The sequence below is a fragment of the Lepidochelys kempii genome, chromosome 1 (assembly GCF_965140285.1).
Source record: "Lepidochelys kempii isolate rLepKem1 chromosome 1, rLepKem1.hap1, whole genome shotgun sequence".
NCBI lineage: Eukaryota > Metazoa > Chordata > Testudines > Cheloniidae > Lepidochelys > Lepidochelys kempii.
The window spans coordinates 325,647,197-325,670,603 of record NC_136380.1 but is presented as its reverse complement, the minus strand read 5'-3'; the positions used below and the strand labels follow the sequence as shown (position 1 = coordinate 325,670,603).

The 23,407-nt window shown below is 42.1% G+C and overlaps 1 protein-coding gene across 2 annotated transcripts in view; it reads left to right on the top strand.

Annotated features, from left to right (window-relative positions):
* Positions 1–23,407, top strand: part of PRKAR2B (protein kinase cAMP-dependent type II regulatory subunit beta) — a 147,132-nt gene that overhangs the window by 19,637 nt on the left and 104,088 nt on the right. For both annotated transcript variants that reach the window (XM_073328473.2, XM_073328474.2), the window contains exon 2: positions 16,099–16,134. In XM_073328473.2, the coding sequence (XP_073184574.1) occupies positions 16,099–16,134 (36 nt within the window). The remainder of the gene's footprint in view (positions 1–16,098; positions 16,135–23,407) is intronic.

The following is a 23,407-nucleotide window of genomic DNA, read 5'->3' as shown; positions in this document are numbered from 1 at the left end:
ATATTTCATCAGGTCCTGGTGACTTGAAAACATCTAACTTGTCTGAGTAATTTTTAACTTGTTCTTTCCCTCAGAATCTACCTCATGTTCACTGGCATTCACTATGTTAGAATTCTGATAGCTACCAATCTTCTGGTGAAAATTGAAATAAAAACGGCATGTAGGATTTCTGCTACTTGCACATTTTCTGTTATTTTCTTTCCCCACTCATTGAGTAATGGACCTAATATGTCCTTGGTCTTCCTATTGCTTCTAATGTATTTGTAGAATGTTTTCTTGTTACTCTTTATGTCTCTAGCTATCTGAATCTCATTTTGTGCCTTGGCCTTTCTAGTTTTGTCCCTACATGCTTGTGTTGTTTTTTTATATTCATCCTTTGTAATTTGACCTACTTTCCACTTTTTGTTAGGACTCTTTTGAGTTTCAGATCACTGAAGATCTCCTGGTTAAGCCAGGGTGCTCTCTTGTCATCCTTCCTATCTTTCCTGTGCATTGCTCTACATCTCTACAGCCTTAGCTATCAGCCAGTTGGCTTTTAGCTCATGCAGCAGAGCAGGGATCAGCAACCTTTGGCATGCGGCCCGCCAGGGTAATCCCCTGGTGGGCTGGGCCGGTTTGTTTACCTGCCACGTCCCCAGGTTCGGCCGATCGCGGCTCCCACTGGCCGGAGTTCGCTGCCGCAGGCCAATGGGGGCTGCGGGAAGCAGCGCGGGTCAAGGTATATGCTGGCCACAGCTTCCCGCATCTCCCATTAGCCTGAAGCGGCAAACCGTGGCCAGTGGAAGCCGCGATCGGCTGAACCTGCAGATGTGCAGGTAAACAAACCGGCCCAGCCCACCGGGGGGCTTCCCCTGGCGTGTCGTGTGCCAAAAGTTGCCGATCTCTGCAGTAGAGGCTCATGCACTAAGCTCCAGAGATTCCAGGTTCAATCCCGCCCCCTGATGACCGGGGTCTGTCAGCGTTACAAGTGGGGGCTCATCTGGAATTTCAACTGGGAAGTCTCTGAAGTCTCAGCTAGGGAAAGTACGTAACCCAAACACCTCCTGGGTGTGGTGTTCTGTCCCACCTAGTGGCACTGAGACCACACACAGAGAGATTGAGTCTATTCTACATCCTTAGCTAATAGCCAGTTGGCTTTTAGCTCATGCAGTAGAGGCTCATGCACTAAGCTCCAGAGGTCCCAGGTTCGATCCCACCTGCCAGCAACCAGGGTCTGTTGGTGTTACACAAGCATGAGCGTCCTGAACATCTTTGTTGATTTGATAGGCCACTTACATGATTTCAACTTAAACCTATGGGGTGAAATCACAATGTAGTGGATCTCCACAGCAGTGTCATTTCATTTCAAAACAGAGTCTCTTCAAAAGTGATTTGGACATTGCAGAGATGCTACATTTCCTGACGTTGCTAAACTGCCGGGACACTGCAGATGTGAATCAGATGGCATCATCTCTGGACAGGCTTCTTCAAATCTTCCAGCAGAGATTCCAAGAATTAGAAAGTGTTAAAGACATCTTCCTGTTTCTAACAAACCCATTTTTGGCACTTAGTGTGATCAAGTAAAAGCATCCTTTCCAGACGTTGAAAAGGCAAAATTACAGCTGGCGCTTACTGATTTACAAGCGGATGAAGTGCTTAAGGCGCGGCACACTGACACTACATATGAAACTTTCTAGATAACTCTTGTGTTGCACTCCAGTTATGCACACTTGAGGAAGGTGGCCTTTAACATTTTGACTAAGTTTGGCTAGACATACGTCTGTGAGACAGCTGTGTATTCTCTTCATTCTGACTGATAATCATCTGTGCAATTGCCTCCTTTTTGCCTTGACTGAACTCACTCCAAACCTTTTCCAACAGAGGACCTATCACTTTTTCCCACTCATGGCAAGTAGTATAATTATACAATATTCATTCATATTTCATTTTAAATTTGTATTGCCATATAAAATTACATTTTCAGTAGTGATACTACAGTTTTAACAGGTATTTCACAGAAATTATTCATGAATCTTTTGCTTAATACATGTGTAGGTGGGTGTGTATTTGTTATTGGAAAGGCTTGAATCATAAAAGATAAAGCATTTATGTGTACTAAGTGTTGTTTTCTTTCAAACTCTGATACTTATATTAAATAAACCACAAAAGGCCTGAGAGTTTTGAATGTTTATCTATCTATATACACATTGCCTACAATAATGTTATTTGACAAAACACATTCAAAACTTAAAACAGTTGTCTGAAAGTGTTTTAATGTTAATATTTGCATCTATTTGACATTTTATCTATCTACTTTCTCAAGGTTATTTTTAGGTTATACTGTGATTTGATTTTTCATTTAAAATGCACTAAAAATTTAAGCAATAGGCCCTGGGTATATTATGTAGCCTTGTATGTGTTCATTGAACAGGAGCACTTGCCATGTGAAAAATGTTTCTCTGGAGTCCAGACCTTCACTATACCTTGACCAAGAAACTTGGTCCTTTACAAAAAATAATTGATTACCACGGGTTAGACATAACCCCATGAGTTGATATGCCCTTCATTCACTACTCTTTAAATACCTCTGACTTGTCCAGTAAGAGGTGTTTTAAAAGTATACTCTTCGTTTCCTGTCTTACACAATAGAACTCTGCAGTTAGCCCCATATGCCTCTCCAATATGCAGCTCTCTCATGGTAATATAGTGTTTCTCTGCATCATTTTGTTCTTTTTAAATATAAACTTGCCATCAGATCTTCAGCTGGTGTAAATGGGTGAGGCTCTGTTGACTTCAAATTCTCAGTCTTAAAAAGACTTATTTATACTAGCTGAGGAGCTCGTCCTGAATTTGTGTTGGCTGCAGGATCATTCAGTGATAAAAATTGGCAGCAAACTGAAGAGTGCAGCTGGCATCCTTTCTACTACAGTACATTCAACTCTTCTGAACTGGGTAATGTAAACCCAATGTAGACCATCAGTTTCCTTAGTGATAGCTCAGACCTTTTTATTTCCAGGTCAACTAGTAGGGACCGCCATGAATAATCATAAATATATTTATAAGAAGTTTAACAACCCTCTCCCCTTCATTCTAGTTTATATACATCTGAGAGTAGTGTGGAAGATTGTACAGAATAAGCATAAAGATGCTAATTTAGAATTTATATTATTTTGTGCCTGCTAGGGAATATGTGGATGGGAGGAACTTTAAGGGGGAAAAAGGAGGAGGAGGGGGGAGAGCGAGGTAAGAGATATTGACATTTGTAGAACAGAAATATGCATTGTAGATTAAGTAAATTTTAATTTAAATATTTGTAACTGTCATTGATGATGTGTTTCAGGTTGTTTCATTTTGCACATACTATTCAATTCCATGTTCGTTCTGAGTTTTTAGTTAGACTTAGCCCAGTCAGAATTTAGCTGCTGTTATAAAAGGCGTCAGATGACATGTTAATGAAGCTAATTATGCAGCTGAGCACAAGCTGTTCATTCCATATGTAAGCATTCTAAATCTGGATAGAATTCTGTAGCAGGAAAACTATTTACTGTAATTGGCTGAGATCATTTCAAGCCAAAGAAAGAATAGGGAGAACCAGTTACATCATGGCTGAGGAAGGTGTTGCTATTTTATTCTGCAGGAATTTTTAGTGTCAACCATTATATCTTAACCTTTATATCCTGACAGTAAAGAATCATTATTGATCTAATATAGTAGTGTATCCTTAGTTTACCTACTGATATATTTTTTGGGAAAGAACATAAGTTTACAGTATTCCACAAAATTTCTCTGCCTCCAAAATATACTTTTCGCTTCTTCCATGTCTTGTTTAAGGTCAGCCTACTGTGACTAGTAATATACTTTACTCTGATTCAGGGATTTTACTCTCACTCCTCACTATAAGCCCATATCTATTGTGGTCTCATCTAGTTGTGAGTGACCTTTTAATTGAGTGAAGAAGAATATGATAGGATCACATAACAATAGTCATTTTTCTGCACCTTAGACAAGTGTATTTTGTAATATTTTTCATTAAATACGATTCAGTATCTTTATTAACTTACATTTTTATATTATTATTTTTCTTTAATTTATGTATTTTAATCCTATTATCAGCACCCAAGTACTTTTTTCTTTTGACCTAGCAACATAGTCTTTCTTAGGTTCAGTCTAAGCTTAAGGGAAGTTCTAAGCCAATTTAGCTGTGCGTTCATGCTGGGTATAGGCTGTTGTAGGTGGCTTTTGCAGAATAAAGCAATGAAATAAGATGCTAACTTATGATAGGAGCAATAACAATGCCTATAGCCAAGCATTTACAGGTGTTAACATTCTAAGGGGCCTTTTTCAGCTTCTTGTAACTTTGTCAGCCTTTTGGACTGAGATTTTGGTGGGGGCTGGCTCACTAGTGAATTTGGTGGAAAGTTTGAGCAAAATCAGTTCAGCTGTTTGAGATTGAAGAGAACAGAACAATACTTTTCTTACCACTTAAAAAAAATTGTGACTTTTTTTTTTTAACAGTCCTAGTGTCTCAGGAGTTGGTAACAATCCCTACATTGTAGCTGTCCTTTCAGGGTATGTCTACACTGCAATTAAACACCTGCGGCTGGCCTGTGTCAGCTGACTCAGGCTGGGGCTATAGGGCTATAAAGTTGCAGCATAGACATTTGGGCTTGGGCTGGAACCTGAGCTCTGGGACCCCTGTGTAGACATTACCTCAGAAGGTCAGAGAGTGCCAGGGCTTGTGCTCCAGCCTGAGCCCAAAAGTCTATGCTGCAATTTTTATAGTCCTGCAGCGCGAGCCCCATGAGCCCGAGTCAGCAGATAAAAGCCAGATGCGGGTGTTTAATTGCAGTGTAGACATATCCAGTGGTCTGGTGAAAGCTAATTGAAAATCATGGTAATTTTAAAAAAATGTTACTTACAAATGGATACTAGATTTTGTAAGTCTTAAGTCTGTGAAAATTCTGTTGGTTCTGTACATGTGCACTGCTTAGGAAACTTCACAGGTAATTTGTTACATTTTTATAAGCTGAGAAGAGTGATGACTGCCAAGCAGCTAGCAAAAGGGATCCCCCCTCACCATTTCCTTGCTGTTGCTGTTAATATGTTCCCAATCAAAATGACCTATAGCCTAGGGGAAGGACCACTTAGCTGTCTGTTGGGAGACTATGCATTCTAGTCCAGTATTTTCCACTGGCTGGCTTTAATGCTCTACGCTTCATAACCCATACTTCGCTTCATATGTCCAGTCACTTCAACAAAACCATGGAAATTAGACAGTCCCCAGATTATATCAACTGGGAAAGTGGCCAGTTTCCTAGCATTGATTATTTGTTTTCAGTGACTATAAGAGCACCTATCCTAAGGATCTAGGGGCTTCATATATTATTAGTAAATACAGCTCATACAAATTCTTAAATAGAAGTATGGACTTCTGGTTAAGGAGCTGGAGTGGGACTCAGAAGAACCTGGCTCAGGTCCTGGTTTTCACACACACTCTCTAAGGGTATGTCTATGCTGTGATAGAAAGCCTGTGTCACTGATCTCAGAGCTTAGGTCAGCTGACTCAGGCTCGCGGGGGGGTGGGGTGTTGGACTGCAGAGCTATAAAATTGCACTGTAGATGCTTGGGCTCGGACTGGAGCCCAGGCTCTGAGACCCTTTCCCCTTGACATACCCTAAGTCACCTTGGGGAAGTCCATCTCTCTGTGCCTCAGTTTCCAATCCGTAAAATTGAGAAAATACTTCCCTGCCTCACAGAATGTTCTGAGGATAAATTCGTTTTGTGTGGAAGGTGCTCATATACTGTAGGTTTAGGGCCCATGCAAGAGCCTAGATAGAAAAATATTGTAAGATAACCTCAAACAACCCCACCTTCCAGTTAAACAAAACAAAACAACCTTCAAACAATTACGTTGGTCTGTTTTGTTTTTTGTTTTTTAAAAGACTCCATCCTCTCTAATGATCCCAGCCACCCCAGAATTCTCAGCCTTCCTCAAACACCTGAGAAAATTGTTGGGCCTTGTGCATGTGCTGAACGTTTGCAAATTTGATTATTTCAGATCTGTTGAGAGTAAATATTAGGTGTACAAGAGGTACTCTTAGCTATGCAGATCCCAGGCCATTTAGACTTTAAACCATAAGTCAAGAGCAAAATCTTAAATTCCACCCAAAAACTAATAGGTAGCTAATTCAAATTAAAAATCACCTATGCATATATGTACTTTTTCTGATCTAATTTAAGTATTTATATGTAATATATTTTTGGAAAGATACTCCTAACAACTGGAGAGCAGCTTTCTATATTTAGCTAAGTTTTTGAAAGATTTTAAGGTGATAGCCATGTAGATTGCATTGTAGCATTCTGATGACAAGGTGACAAAGATGTGAATAACAATAGGGAAGCCTGCATTTGAAAGAAAAGATTCTGACTAAACATAGATTAGTGGTGAGGGGGAAGCAGTTCTGGTCACTGCTGCTGTCTTAGGGCTTGTCTACACTTACAGTGCTGCAGTGTAAGCTGCACTGGTGTAGGTGCACTGCTGTAGTGCTTAGGACTTGGCTACACTTGCGAGTTACAGCGCATTAAAGCAGCCCCGGGCGCCCTAGCTCACAACCCATCCACACTGGCAAGGCACGTAGAGCACTCTGATTCCATGGCTAGAGAGCTCCTGGTACTCCACCTCGGCGAGAAGATTAACGCTTGTTGCGCCTTGGCTGAAACTCCCGGGCGTCAGTGTGAACGAGGTGTTGCATTACTGTGCTCTGATCAGCCCCCGGAAACGTCCCATAATCCCCTTAAGTCAAATGGCTACTCTTCTCATTGTTTTGGCATCGCTGCAGGAATGAGGATATGCCCTTTGAAAGCTCAGTTTCTGACAACAGGCATGCTTATCTGCTCCGAGACAAAGCAACCATTACTGTGGAATGCTGTGTGTGTGTGTGTGTGAGAGAGAGAGAGAGAGGCAGGGAGAATCGGGGGTCTGCTGCTGTCTGAACTTACAAGACAGCATGCTGACATGCTCTCAACCCCCCAAAAAACCCACTCTCTCTCCCCCCACATACACACAACACACTCCCTGTCACACTCCACCCCACCCCACCCCCCATTTGAAAAGCACGTTGCAGCCACTTGTTTGCTGGGATAGCTATGCACTGCTCTCTGTGGCCATTGCAAGAGCTGCTAATGTGGCCACACCGGTGCACTTGTAGCTGTTAGTGTGGACAGATTGCAGCGCTTTCCCTACTGTGCTCTACGAAGGCTGTTCTAACTCAAAGCACTCTACATCTTCAAGTGTAGCCATGCCCTTAGTGAAGACACTACCTACGCCCAAGTGAGCGCTTCCCCTGTTGGGATAGGTACTCCACCTCCCCGAGAGGCGGTAGCTATGTTGATGGGAGAAGCCCTCTGTCGACATAGCACTGTCGACACCGGTAGTTATACTGACATAAGTTGGTCATGTAGACAGGGTGACCAGATGTCCAAATTTTATAGGGACAGTTCTGATATTTGGGGCTTTGTTTTAAATAGGTGCCTATTATCCCTCACCCCCATCCCAATTTTTCACACTTGCCATCTGGTCACCCTAAGCGTAGACCAAGCCTTACAGAAGAGATGAGACACTAATAAAATCCCCCAGGCACTGGATGTGTGCAACAGCAGGTGCTGATGTAATAAATAAGGAGGTTCACATCTGCATCATCTCGTCCATTTACATGTCGCAACTAGGTGTCATTTGTATTCTCTTTAATAAATTAAACTTGTGGCTACTGTACAAAGATTAACAAATTTATTAGAGCATAAGCTTTTGTGGGCTATGACCCACTTCTTCAGATATATGGAGGAAGTGGGTCATAGCCCATGAAAGCTTATGCTCTAATAAATTTCAGAGTAACAGCCGTGTTAGTCTGTATTCGCAAAAAGAAAAGGAGTACTTGTGGCACCTTAGAGACTAACCAATTTATTTGAGCATGAGCTTTCGTGAGCTACAGATCGATCACATCGGATGCATCCGATGAAGTGAGCTGTAGCTCACGAAAGCTCATGCTCAAATAAATTGGTTAGTCTCTAAGGTGCCACAAGTACTCCTTTTCTTTTTTCTAATAAATTTGTTAGTCTTTACGGTGCCATAAGACTCCTTGTTGGTTTTGCTGAAACAGACTAACATGGCTACCCCTCTGAAACTTGTACAGAAATTATAAATTGGGGCCTAACTTTTTTTTTAAATAGGAGCCTAAAATTAGACTGTATACTCTTAAATGCTGAGCTCCCAGTAGCTTCCACTGAAATGAACGGGAGCTGCTGGGTGGTCAACAGGTCTGCAAGTTAAATCATTTTTTAGGCAACCATTTTCTAAAAAAACTTTGCCTAAATATCTAGCTGTTAGGTTTGTAAAGGAAACCTTCCAAGTGTGGGTTTAAGCAGGTTGTTTCCTGGAGTCTGCAGATAGACAAACAATATCTGTAGGACAGGTGTGAATTGCCCAGTTTGTCTCATTAAACATTGACTCTGAACCCTAGTGATAACTAAGGCTAAGATTATGTCATGGGGGTTGTGGAAGTCACAGACAGCAACCTCCTTGACATTGGGGATCCCACAGCAGCCCAGCCTCCGTGGGTGGCGGGGGACCCTCCTGTGGCGGCGGGACCCCTGCAATTGAACAGCCACTGCTGGCAACCCTGAACTGCCCAGCCACCGCTGCTGGCTGGCATCCCCCTTGCAGCTCCCAGCCACCAGCGGTGGTGGCAGAGGGACCCTGGAGCTGCTCAGTGGGAGGAGGGGACCCCTGGTACCCCCCCTACCTCCGCAGTTCCCTGGCCACCACCACTGGCAGGGACCTCCCTGCAGCTCCTCTGCCGTCGTGAGCAGTGGGCTACTCCCAGCTGCCAGCGGTGGCAGCAGAAGGACCCTGGAGCTGCAGCCAGGAGCCTCCCACAGCTCCCCAGACTCTGCCACTAGCAGGGTCCCCTCCCCCCAACTCCAGTCCCGCAGGGTGGTGGTGGGGACCCTCCCAACTCCAGCCCTGCAGGGCGGTGGGGGACCTCTCCCAGCCACTGGGTAATGGGGTCCCTGCAGCTCCCAGCCACTGCAGGGGAGATGGGTCAGGGTGCTGGATCCTTCTCCTTCCCCATTTTGTCAGGGATGTTTTTAGTAAAAGTCAGGGACTGGTCATGGCATCTGTGACATTTTGTTTATTGCCCATGACCTGTCGCTGACTTTTACTAAAAACATCCCTGACAAAATCGTAGCCTTAATGATGATAATTGAATACATGGTGAATTCTCATGTACTTATTGAGCATGCTTGACAGCTCACGCATGACAACCTCTGGAATGGCTAGTGGGTGTAGGGGGCACTAAGTTCACCAGATCAGGGTTTCCTTACAATTCAGGTTTTGCAGCCTGTCTGTGAAAAATCATTGCACAGGTTAACCTGTTGCAGCCTCCGATATAGTTTAAAATTGGAAGCAGAGATTTGAATAACTTTTTTCCCCTTAGCTAAATGACTTTGAGTGGTTCTTATGAGACAAGGACTGAGTACATTGGTATAAGCAGTAATACCAGGATGAACTTATAAAGCAAAAATGTCTGACAGTACTGTGCATCATAATGCATGCTTCAGATAACAAGAACAATTAAATATAACAAGCATTTTCTTTAACCTACTTTTATATTCTGACACAGAAAATTAATCCATCAAACAAAATTTAAGTTTCTTGTTTTTAAAAAAGGAAAAAATTGTAGATCTGCTTATGTGGAAACAAATATGCTCTCCAAGAGCAGTATTCCCTTCCTATTGTTCTGTTTGCTCCTACAGCCACTTTCAGCATGTTGGGTTACCAGTCTAAAACAAATTGAAAGCTCCTTCAGGCAGGGCTTTTGTTTTTTTATTTGTATGTAAAGCATTATGCACACCAACAGTTTTGAATAATAGCAGAAACTGTTTTTCACAGATAAGGGATGCAAGGTGTACATGCCATTTTTTTCATGATAGGCAAGGTTAAATAACTAGCCAATTTGCAGCATAATGATTAGCTGCAAATATATGTCAAAAGAATACAATGGAGCTGCTTTGTAATAGTATTTTAAAAATACAAGAATTTTAAAGTCAATATAAAATTGCCTTTAATGTAAAAATTTTAAAACTGGAATATGTTGGAATCTTTGTATGGCTTAATGTTTGCTGGGACTTCCTGCTAGGATTTCTTCCTGACCCATACCTACAGCATCCTAAAAACACAGCTTCTATACTACAACCACAGGGAGAGAGGGTAGGAAAGCTGAAATGGAGTGAGAGAGTCCAAAAGACCCATAAAAATGTTTAAATTAATGAGGGGCTGATCAGCTTCTTTTTTCCTGTCTGGCTAATGAGAGGCAGAGAGTCTGTGGGGAAGAAGGGGCCACCATTGCATTTCCGCAGCATGTATTCCCTCTTCCTTCCTTCTGTTCACCACAGTGCTTATCCTATCAAGTTACTCTCCTGTTGAGCAAGGTAGCAGGTGTCTGTACACCTTTTCTTACTCTGCTGCTTGAAGGAGCAGCTGATGTGTTGGTATGATGTCTTTAGCAATGTGAATGTTAATAAACATGTTGTGGTGGTGGTACGTGTTTTAAAGTTGTAGGCTGACACTTTGTTTTTTAAAATTTGTTATTACCCCAGCACATTCCACATAGTAGAATTTTCCCCAACCAGCAACTGTTTGTCTTGCAAAATCCAAATCAATTCCAGCTCCATTTCGTTTTTCTCCCTCACACCATGGCTTACAAAACCCGGGCTCCAGCACAGTCCTTCACTCAGGGGGTGGCTCCCCAACCTCTGACTGCTGGACTTTCTGATTTTTTTTTTTTTTTTACAGCATCTCATACAGTACCACATCCATGCATGTAAATGCACATACTCTTCTGTGTCCCCAGCAGAACTAGCGCTGCTGCTGTTCGATACCTCTTTAGCAATGAAGTCTTCTTGGGGAGCCTGCCCCAGCAGTGCTTCCTGTTGTAGTAATGTCTTTCTTTGTAGGGAGCCATCTGGTGGCACTTTCTCATGGGTACATCTTATCATTTGGGGGAGATGCAGCCCCTTTTCACTTTAGTGGAGAAGTTTAAGGATTGTTTCTCTATCATGGAACCCGACAGGAGGACTGTTATCCAAACTTTTTTCTTCAGTAGCAGAGTATTACATATATGTGCACATCAGTAGGACTGTGTTTTGCCATTCGGGGTAAAGATTGCTGAGGGCCCAAGCGATGGTTTTGTTTGTATTTTGTTGTTCTTGTTTTTAATCAAAAATGTAAGCTTAAAGAACAAGAATAGAATCCTCATCATCATGGTAAATCCCATCCCAAAGGGATGTATCCTCTTGGAAGATCAAGTGCCACCTGGATCAATCTCTGGGTAAGTTCTTAGGATGATCTGGCTGAATATTTAGTTTCTGTCCATCACTAGCAATCTTATCATGCCAACAAACCTTTTGGCACCCACATGATCACTGGCTGTGTAGCAGCATTCCTTGGTGTACATCCTTTAGAATTCATTAATATGTCCACACCAAGAAAGCCGCCAGAACTGAACCAGTGTTAATGGAGATGTTTAGTGGGTTCGACTTAGAATATCTTCATTTCTGATCTTGTCCTTCCACTTAATGTGGAATAGCTGACAAAGATGACAAGAATTGAAAATATAAGTCCAGTGTTCTTCACCATCCTCAGTGCCCATGTTTCACTTTTGTACAATAAAGTTAATATAACTCTGGTTCTGTAGGTCAGCAGCTTTGTGGCGAGCTTGACATCACAGTGTCCACACAGAGGCTGCTGAAGGGCCTGAAACATGACAGCAGCTTCTGATATATGAATGTCCACATCTTTTGAGCATCCTCCAGCACTGCCTCTGAAACTACTCTGATATTTGAGAGTTGCTCCCTGTTCAGTGTCCTGCCAGTTGGTTGTAATCTGGAGTTGGAGGCTGTTTGATAATTTTAATAAAAAATGTAACCTTAAAGAACAGGAACAGAATGATAGGTAAATTTGGTGAGGTGTACTTATGAAATTTAAGGGATACATTTTATATTTGTAATATTACTGCTATAGGGATTCCGACCTGGGGCAGGAGGCTTGGGGTGAGGGCTCTGGGAGGGAGTTTGGGTGTGGGAGGGGGCTCAGGGCTGGGGCAAGGGGTTGGGGTGCGGGAGGGAGTTTGGGGTGCAGGCTCCAACCAGGCAGCACTTACTTTAGGTGGCTCCCACAAGCGGCAACATGTCTGGCAGCAGCTCCTAGGCTCCGGAGCGGCCAGGCAGTTCTGTGCATTGCCCCTGCCTGCAAGCACCGCCCCCGGAGTTCCCATTGGCCGTGGTTCCCTGTTCCTGGACAATGGGAGCTGCAGAATCAGCGCTCAGGGTGGGGGCAGTGTGCAGAGACCCCTTGGCTGAGCTTCTGCCTAGGAGCCGCTGCTGCACATATCGCAGCTTCCAGGAGCAGCGTGGAGCCAGGACAGGTAGGGAACTGCCTTAACCCGGCTATGCCGCTGGACTTTTAGAGGCCTAAAATCTCCTGAATTGGCTTCAGTAGCCTCCGGGAGATTGAGCCCAATTCCAGGAGACTCCCGGCCAAATCAGGAGGATTGGCATCCCTTCTCGAGAGGCAGCCATTTACAGGAAGACACTGGGACTGCCAGCTCAAGGCAGCTGGAGCCAGCAGAGCAGGAGCAGAGTTGAGGTCGGTGCAGCTTTCAACCCTCCCCCCATCCCGCTGGGAGAGGGATGTGCTGTTTTTAGCCCTGGCCGGGAGGGGGACATGCTGCGCGCGCGCGCGCTCTCTCTCTCTCTGTCTCTCTGTCTCTCACGCTAGCAAATTTATGCTGGGGTTGACTAGGTTGCTCAGCTGTTACTGAATCCTGGCCTGGAGGGTCATCTGCTGGATCTGGAGCCCTAACTGCGCTTTGTTCAAAGTTACAAACATTTCAGAGTTACAGACAACATCCATTCCCAAGGTGTCCGTAACTCTGAGGTTCTATTGTAAGGGGCAGTTTCTAAAAAGTAGGCCTCTGACCGATAGGAGTAACTGCAGATGGTTTTAAACTAAATAAAGAGTATCTGTCTTAAAATGAGCCAATACAGCCCTTTCCCACCCCACAGCTAGTGTTATCTCCTATGTGAACTCAGGTTCAATGAAAAAGCTGTTGGTCCTTAGAAAGGAGGGGAAGAGTTACAGAGGAAAGGTCTTGCAAAGAAAGGAGTTTGTAAATCTTATCTGGGTTAAGACTGGAAATAAGGGTGAATTCTCTCAAATTGTTTTTAGCTGAAGTCAGTATTTGGAAATGACATCACTTGTTTGTTAAAGGGTACAAGAAGTCAGCTCTTAAAGGGTTCATTGCTAATACCTGCCTGACTGGGCTGGAGCCAACCAACATGGGTCCGAGTACCCTTGGTTTAGCCTGTTTGCTAGTATCTTGATCAAATACTTATAAACGTTTTGTTACTGCTTGGGTGTAGTAAATTGCTTATTAGTTAAGCTTTTAAGGCAATTGCATGAAGTACCATTTGGCCTTTGGATTTGATAAAGAATTCATGGTTAAATTGGTGTTGGGTGATTTCCCATATTAATATTACTAATTTCCAATATTATTAAGCCCCTACTTGAATCGTGGGATGATTGTCAAAAAATTGCAGTTGAGTTGTGGAAAAGCCATGGAAAATCGTGGAAAAGTAATAATGGATGCTATTATTTGCAGTAATTTGGAAAAGGGTAAACAGCAACAGCCTGGGGCTGAGAGCTAGGGAGACTCCCACTGTTGGCAGCCTGGGGCTGAGAGCCAGGGGGTTCCCACCATCAAAATTGTGGTGGAAGCCTTATATTGCAGGAACTGCAATTTCCTCAATATCGCAAATTAAGTAGGGCCTTAAATATTATTAATAATTCCAACAGTGTGCCTCCCTTCTCCCTCCATTGCACCCCACTCACCTTTGTTGTCCTTGGTTAACGAAGACTGAGTTCAGAGATCCATTTGTGTGAGTTCACCTCCTACCCAGAGGATCCTGTCTTGGAAAAATGTACTGGTCTGGAAAGCGTGTGTCACCTAACATTTCTGAAGCAGTAGTAGTTGTTGTTTTACCTAGATGCCCCAAACTGGATAAGAACCCCATTATGCCAGGTGCTGCACAAACATGTAGTGATAGTTTGTCATGAGGAGCTGACAATCTAAATCGAGAAAAGGTGTAACAAGTTAGTGTGACTAACAAAAGGAGGGAAGAAGGAAGGGAAGATAAGAATAAGAAAAACACAAGCATTGGTTTCATAGGTTAGCTATGACATAACTTGGAACCATCACGCAACTTCAAGTTTATTTTTGCATTATTTTTTAAGAGAGCCACAAAATTTAATTTACATTGGACAGGTGGAGGTCTGAACCTGGCCCAGTGATGCCTGCCAAATCCATTACACCCAAGATGAGATTCACCCCTGCAAAAAGCAGTCATTATTTCATCCTCTGCCCTCCACAAAGGTTTCTGCTAGGGTGGGGCTAGATTTAATATTTGCCAGTGGGAATGACTGGGAGAAGGCTCTGAGACTATGGATATTGTATACACCCCCACCTGTGCTGGTTGGTTCCTGACAGGCTGCTTTTCCTTGTGATGGAATTGTGGCCCCTTGGCATCACTGCAGTCTAGTCTCCTGGTATGCTTCTGGCTACCAGGACCTTCCACTGCCATCTGTGAATTTGAACCAAAATGTATAACTCTGCTCTTGTTCCCTCTCCCAACAGAGTTTGAGAGGCTATTAGCAGCTCCATGGGATTCAGACTTTCCTATTTCTTAAGCAGTACTTAGTTCTGTGTGCATATGTCTACATTCAAGAAATGCTATATAAACCCCACTGAAATTAAGTAGAGAAAAAAATTCAATATTTTCTTCATTTAATGTTCATACAGAATGATTGAGAGGGTTTTATACAGTTAACACTAATAAGAAGGAATATTTTTGTAAAAGTAGGTGACCCACACTTTAAAATAGGTCATCTGATTATCATCTTGTTCTCTCTTTCAGTTCTGTTAAGATTTTAACAATTGATCTCTTAACCTGCTAGGGTTAGAAATAATTTATTATCATTTGAATTCAGATTCTAGGGTGCATTTAGATGGTATAATACAAAAAACATTGGTTTCTAGCTCTAGCAGTACTTGAGCGTGCTGGTAACACTAGGCAGGAGTTGAAGTGGAGGCAATCCCCTCTCCCCCTCAAGAAAGTAGTCAAAATTGTATATATCTTGCAGCCTGTCAGGGTTAGAAACAAGCTGGGAATCTGTTTTCTCTGTGTGTGTATAGGGCACATTTATAGGTAATTGGACATTGGACAATCATTGGTGCCTTGGAGCTACACATGGAGCTTTTTTGGCATTGTTCTTGACTTATGTGAACAGTTACTGACCTGTGTAACTTTTGGTTCCTCAGGTGGGATTTCAGGATGGTCTTTTATTATACAAGAGCATCTTTAAGTTAACTGATATCTAGATCTATACATTTTGTAAAAATAAAATCCACTCTATTAAATGTTTGCATCCAAGTTTGCATCGTTTATAGACGTTGGCTTCTTGCAGTCCTAGTTATTTAAGTAACCGATGCAAATATAAAATATTTCATAATGAGACATGGCAATAAGTACATGCATCTAGTAATGCTTAAAAAGAGAGTGAAAATGTTTTTTTAATCTTAATTTCTTTAAATATCAGTGATAATTGACCATAACACCCATTGCGACTTTGGGTTCACATATTTAGACAGTGGGGTAGGAGGAGGTATTGTTTCATGTTCTCTGTGTGTATATAAAGTCTGCTGCAGTTTCCACGGTATGCATCCGATGAAGTGAGCTGTAGCTCACGAAAGCTCATGCTCAAATAAATTGGTTAGTCTCTAAGGTGCCACAAGTACTCCTTTTCTTTTTGCGAATACAGACTAACACGGCTGTTACTCTGAAACCTGTCATATTTAGACTGAGGACAACTAGCATGTTTCTCTAAAAATCTACAGCGAATTGTTCAACAAAATGATGCTATTTTTATATAGTGTTATTTTTTAAAGTTCTGTCTTTAAACTATTAATAAAATAATCTAATTATGTCTTTCTATTTTTCTTTCAGCTCCAGCGATAAACCGGTTCATTAGACGGGCATCAGGTAGGTTTGATAAAGTTGCATGTTTTCATTGGCCTGTAGAACTATTGAAACATGATGATGATTATGACTATTATGTTAAGTATGCTGTAACATTAATAATATGTGTTCACAGATAACTAACTTAAGTTTCTCTAAGTTAGTTATTTGGTTTGCTGAAAAAAAATACTGTATGTAGAATGACTGTTGTTAAGACTTCAGGCATCCTGCAATTCCAGGGTCATGGAATTTGCCATAGAATTCTCCCATTGTTACAGAATTGGTCAAGAATCTAAGCTTACTTTTTTTTTTTTTAAAAAGAATGTTTCTGGTGGCGATGGGTGCAAAGAAAATATCAAAGGATTGTAAACCAAAGTTGTTGTGCCGAGTCGGCCTGAGTTCTGAGATGCAATATTGTCAAGCCTAAGCATTCAGAAATCATGAGTTGGCCCCCCAGAAATGATTAAATTAAAAAAAAAACCTAACTTTTGGGTTATTTTTATTTGTTGTCTGGGTTTGTAGCCTTTGGGTTTCCTGTTTTCAAATGTTTCTCCACAGCCATGAAGGTGAGAAACTTAGCTTTCATTTAAAAAAAAAAAAATGAATTGACAAGCTGATGCTTTAAGAAAATCTCCAGTTAGGAAACCTATAAAGTTGTGAGCTGGCAACACTGGAGAGGTGAACTAGCTCCATTAATCTCAGTGAGTTAAATTTGAAACCTAAAGAAAACAATACTGACACTTTCAGCTGTGAACTATTTTACTGTTGATCATTTTAAACAAAACAGATAGTGTGCTTATCCCACACTCCCAAACTGAAACCCATGCTCCCTATCCTGCTTCCAAAACCGCTAGGTTCTTCCCTGCAACTTCTGCTATGCTGTGGTCAGCACAGAAGTATGTGCCATATTGAAAACTGAAAATGTGGGAACAGCATAACATAAATGTAAAGTCCCTTACATGTATGTTTGCAGGGCTGGTGCCTGTGGTAAGTGACACACACATTAAAGAAGGATAATGCATCACAATACCTAGTTTATGTTTGCATTTGTAGTTTTAATTACATGATAATATTTCATGTACTGCAATATTGTATATTTTATCAAGCTAATGAACCATTAGCAAACAGGAGCATTCACTAAAAGCGAGGAAAGATATTTCTGGTGCTACCTTTAGTGTGTGATGGTTGGCAAGGTTATACTGTACCTTTTTTTATCAATAGTTGACTTCTTAATGAATGAAAGCTGACTAGCAAAGGAATGACAGCTTTGTATTTTAATAGATGGGTTCAATTCAGTAGAAAAAAGTGAGTTAATATTGTAGAGGGAAAAATCAGCAATTACTTTTATATTATAACATTTGGAGGAAAACAATGGTTCGGGACACTTCTTTTCTGCATGCCTATGTCTGAAAAACAACACTTCAAAAAAAAACAAACCAACTCTTGTGGGCCATTAATGCATAGTGTGCTTTTGTCTATTATAAAGAGAGAAAATGGAGTTGTGTCATTTAGAAAAGTGATAACTGACAAAAACAGCTTTTTCTCATTAAACAAATGTGACATTTAGTGCACTTGCATAGAAGCCTATTCACGTATTAGACTGTAATGACTTCACAGGGCCCAGAATGGTCTACTGTGTTAATGATGTTTGCATTAACTGTCTCTAATATGATCCTGGGAGTTTTGACTAGGTAAGGAGTTGAGAAAAGAACCGGAAGTCTTCAAGAAAATTAGGCCCATTTAAAAAAAAAAAAAAAAGAAAGCACTAGTAACAATCCCTGTTACACCCCATGTGGTTATTTTACAGTAATATACAGAACATACCTACAGTTTGCAGGACGAGCCTTATTATAATAATCATGGAGTAGTTATTTTTAAAACAAAAAAGTCATGAAGGGTGATATTTCTTATTTTTATTCTTAAATGCTCACTGGTGATGGAACTGGTATAGCATATTTTTAAACAGTTTATTTGTAAAATATAAGGAGACATTGTAAGAGGGCTGTTGCTGACATCCATACACTTTACAAAGACATTTTAAAATAAGTGGAGTAATCTTGAAATCCATTTTTTTTTTGTTGAGACACCTTTTGGTATACTGTGATATTCAAGATGCTTTTGCAGATAGAAAAGCCAGTTGTTAATATTCTACCTGCTGCAACTTCATAGAATTCAATAATTTTAAGTTGATTCATACTTTTAGGAAATGCTAGCCTGCCCAAGTGGGAAAAAATAATTATTTTTTAAAATATGGATTCCAATCACCTTGAGACATACTTTACCAGAACTAACTAATTTTAAGGTTCTGAACTCTGCAGGGTTAGTGACTTTTAAGTAAGTGCCACAGAAAGAAATCTATATCAGGCTTCTACTACTGCTTTTCAAAGCCTGGTACTCACCACTACAATGGACAAGTTGTTTGTGATGTTTCTATCATAATTATGAGATATTCCTTGCTATTTTAGTAGACTGCATAAGTTTTAGTTCCTTTGCTTAGCAGAGCTAGAAATTAAACAGCCAGAGATTAATTGTTGAAGCACCTGCTGATAACAATATAAGGCATTTATTATTTAATAGCTGTTCCATTAGCATACTGTGAATGTACTAATATGCTATCAGTGTTCCATTTGTTCATGGAGGGCAAGTATATAGGGGAAACAGGAAGATGCAATTGTTCCTAAATTTTAATACTTAAAACTCAGTGAGGTAAATAACATATCTCTGTGCATGCGCACGTGCACACAGTGTGTATATAAATGTGATATAGTGGAATGTTAGCATGGCCTGGTTTAGTTATGTTGCACAATGATGTACAGTCTAAAACCTGCTTTAGGTTGTTCATAACTTTCTTGGCCTGGAATTTTCTATTCTTGGTCTCTGCCAGAAAGTGGATTATTTTAAGGTTCAAGAGAAAAGTGATTTAGCTGCTTTTTTTGAACAGGTGGAGAGTGAAAAATACATGTTTCCCATTCCCACAAATTCTTCTTGACTTCTTACAAAATGGCCCCACATCTGGAACATTTGGTTGGTGCTTAGGTACTGATCAAGAATGGACCCTCTTGTGCTGTGCACTGTATAAACAAAGTAACAGACAGCCCTGGCCTTGAAGAGCTAACAGTCTAGACAAGACTGACAGGGTAGGGGGAAAGGATAGAGCATATGTAAGCGGAGGAATAGTTCCGCTATTGTGGGGAACTTTTCTGGCTTCTGTACTACCCTGGTGAAGTGGGCTAGCGAAAGGATCTGAGTCCTCGCTCCCACTTCCTTTACCCAGTGGCCTCCCTGCCCTGGAGGACTCCCCTTCCACTCTCCTGTCTGGCAGAGTCCGCATAACCCAAACAAGGCTCAGCCCAGGATTCCTGTGGGGCTCGACCCCCAACCCTGCTGGGGTCACCTAGGACAGGGGCTAGAGTGTCCCCTCTCCGGGGTACTCTCTCTGCACTAGGCACTTCTCTGACCCACTGACCATTACATACAATTTAAAGTAAATGCAAGTTATTTAATCAACAATTAATTTTAAAAAGAATAAGGAAAAATGGGAAACGTTAAAGGAAACACATCAGCCCGCTCTGTGGCAGGGAACATCACAAACAGCATCTCTGGAATGTCAGGGCAGTTCACAGTCTGTTCCTTGTAAGTCCCAGGCCTTCTTCTCAGGCCCTGGCTGTGCTGTAGGGATGCTGTGGGTTGGACACTTGCTCTGGTGGTGGCCACACACTCAGGCTCTAAGTGGTAGGACCCTTCTTCCCAATGTTGCCCCGCCCTGTCGGGGTTACGATCCAAGCCTGGCCTGCAGAGCCTCTTGGCTGAGGCGTCTCCCTGTGCTGGGCCCGCTGCCCAGGGTCCCCCTCGCTCTCCCCAGCTGCTCACCGCACCCAGCTCCAGACTGCTCCTGCTCCAGCCCCAGCTCCACCACTCTGTCTCTGCGCTGCTGCTGCTGCTCTGCCTCCAGCTCCCTGGGCTGCTTCTTTGGCCCCTCTGGCTCTGGTTGCTACAGCTCTGCTCCCAGGACAGGTCTGCTCTGCAGGCTGCTTCTGTGACTCTGCTCCCAGCACTGACCTGCTTCCTGGGCTGCTTTTCTTGCCCCTCTGGCTCTGGTTGCTGCAGCTCTGCTCCCAGGGTAAGTCTGCTCTCTCTGGACTGTGCCTCTAGCTTTGGGGCTGCAGCTCTGCTCCCAGGACAGAGTCTGTTCTCTCTGGGCTGCTTTTCTGGTCCCTCTGGATCTGGCACAGCTCTGCTCCCCAGCTCAGCTTGGGCCCCTCTTTTCTCCTCAGCTCAGCCCCACTCTGTCTGACCCAGGCAAATCCAGCTCACAGGGAGGACGGGACCTCCCTGGCCTCCTGACTCCCTGATTAGCCTGCCTGCCCTGTCATTCAGGCTGACCTGGAGCATTGGCCTCTTCCCATTGTTCCTGGGGACTATCAGTCTCAGGGTCCTGATTTCCCATAAACCCTTCCCCTTTTAGTACTGGGAGCTAGCCAACCAAAACCCCCCCACTGAATGTTAGTAAGGGGGCAACAGTCCCCTTACACATACAAGCAGAGTGAGCAGTTTGATAGCAGTAAACATCATGCTTCCACAATTTTAAAAAAAATTAATTGAATGGGGTTTTGTTAGGAGGAAATTAGAAGACAAAGATGAGGGAGTGGGGAATACTGAAAAAGACAAGGAAGGATTGAAGAGGGAGAAAGGGAGCAGGCAAGGAAGGGGAAATGAGGCTTGTGAGGAAGGGAGCTAGAGCAGGGGTTCTCAGACTTTTGTACTCGTGACCTAGGGTGACTAGACAGCAAATGTGAAAAATTGGGACGGGGGTGGGGGGAAATAAGAGCCTACATAAGAAAAAGACCCAAAAATTGGGACTGTCCCCATAAAATCGGGACATCTGGTCACCCTATCATGACCCCTTTCACACAGCAAGCCTCTGAGTGTGACCCCGCTTATACATTAAAAACACTTTTTATATATTTAACACCATTATAAATGCTGGAGGCAAAGCGGGGTTTGGGGTGGAGGCTGACAGCTCACAACCCCCCATGTAATAACCACGTGACCCCATGAGGGGTCCCGACCCCCAGTTTGAGAACCCCTGAGCTAGAGGAAGTTGGAGTAGTCAGCCAATCAGCAAGGGGAGAGACTATCCAGAGCGAAAACTGTAGAAAGCTATTTGATAGTGTCATCAGTGTCTGTCTGTCCCGACTGCAAAAGCTCTGAGGCTGCTTGCATGTTTGCTCCTGCCGCCTTCAATTTCATTGGTGCCTGGAGTTGGGTCTTACTCAGAATTTTTCTTTGCCAAACCCAAGTGACTTGTGAAGTGGGACGTGCAGTATGAGTCCAATGACCCTGAGGGGAGTCATCCCTGCACAGTTGTGGTCTAGGCTGCTGGGAAGAGGGGTAGTCCTTTTCTTGCCCCGTATCCCCTCAATGCTTCTGTGCCAGTGAGGTTAATTCTGTGTCTGCTCTTGTAAGCTTCAATGTCTTTGGACCCTGGGATTGGCTTCTCTTAGGAGATTTGAAATGTGAAATTCAGCGTGGAAATAGCCCTCATTGAGGAGCAATAGCTTTCCTTGTTATGGAGGTTTTGATTCATCTGGGTAGGAAACCTGGGATTGGAAGGACTTCTGCAGGCCTTGTAAGATCTTGTGTATACCTCAGCAGATGCCTCAGGCTCTTGTGCTTCAGCAACTTGGAAAGCTAGATTAGTAGGTCATCTGTTGCTCTTATGTAACACATTTTTAATTCAGAAGTTGTAAAATAGGAAAATACTGTAAAATGAACATGAACTACAGAGCTGTCAAAGTTAGGTGACTTGCAGTGCTAGCAGGAAGCTTGTTCTTTAAGATGACATATACCTGTAAGGGTATCTCACTCTGGCAGTCTCTGAGGCTCTATAAAGAAGAAAATAGGACAGCTGGACATGATATAAATATATATGGCACCTCAATGTGTCACTTGGACTGGGACTAATTGAAGTTGAAATACTAGAAAAGGAAAACCATGCTTTCACAATGCTTTACTGAAAAGAAGCAGTTCTTTTGGAAAGTGCCTGTTTTATTCATCTAGTAATTACTTTACTGGCCTGTATCCTGCTTAGTCATTTACATATGATGGTGAAATACATATTTAAAGTGTTTTTTGCTATTAAGGTAAAAAAAATATGAAACCATTTTAGTTTAAAATTTGCAAAAATGAGTTGATAGTGATTATTTTCTCATTTTACTGAATTGAAAATCAGTTTTAAAAAAACTAAACACATCAAAGTAGTTCAATTTGTATTAAGATAATAGAATTAATGTCACATTGGCAAGGTAGTTCTCAGCATTTTAATGATGTGATAGTGTTTATATGTATTGCTGCTAGTTTTCCTTCAATGATTTCCATGATAAGTGTGCCAGGTATCCTAAGAGGCAATGAAGAATTCTTACTGAATTTAGTCTACTTGGAGAAACATGATCTTAATCGAGGAAGATTTAATATAATTCATTCCTTCATGGAACTGGACAGAAGATTTAAGTTTGGAACAATACAAGTGGTATTAACAGTAGTTGCAGTGTTAAACACAAGTGAATAATGGTGAAAACTGATACTGGAAACCAACAATGGAATATGTTATTGGGGAAGAGAAGAAACCTTTGAACTCACGGAAAGTTGAAATATTCTGTGATGACAGCCTGTTGGAATTAGCTCCACTTATGCAGGCGGAGCACTCACTTCTTATGCTAGTTTCAAAACAGAGAAAGAAAAGAGGATAATTGAAATGGTCATGTATTTTCATTAAAGGCAGAAGATGAAAATGTATTGGAACAGTTGATGAATTAATATTGGCATACTAAAGTATCTGTACACACCATGCCTAGAGCACAGGTAGAAGGAAGACCTATTGTATATTAAGCAAATCAAATTGTGATGTCTGGGGATGGGAGAGTCAGGAGTTTATTAATGGGCCTGTGATGCTAATCTACTTATTTCAGGGGAATCATCGGATTCTTCAGGGTCTGAATTTTGTGTACCTTGGTATTTTAACATGAGAATTCATGTCCTAACTCAAAGATGTCTGGGTTCATCCATGCCTCTCATATGCCTTTAGACACTACCTGGCTTAAATGCCCAATTCTTCACAATTTTATTGTTAAAGAGAGATCGAGAGAGAGAGAATGAACCATTCAATTAACACACACAATTATTTCATTCAAAAAACTATTAAACCCTACGGGCTTGTCTACACTGAAAATGCTGCAGTGGCACAGCTGCACCTCTGTAGTGCTTCAGTGAAGACTCTACCTACGCCAACAGGAGAGGT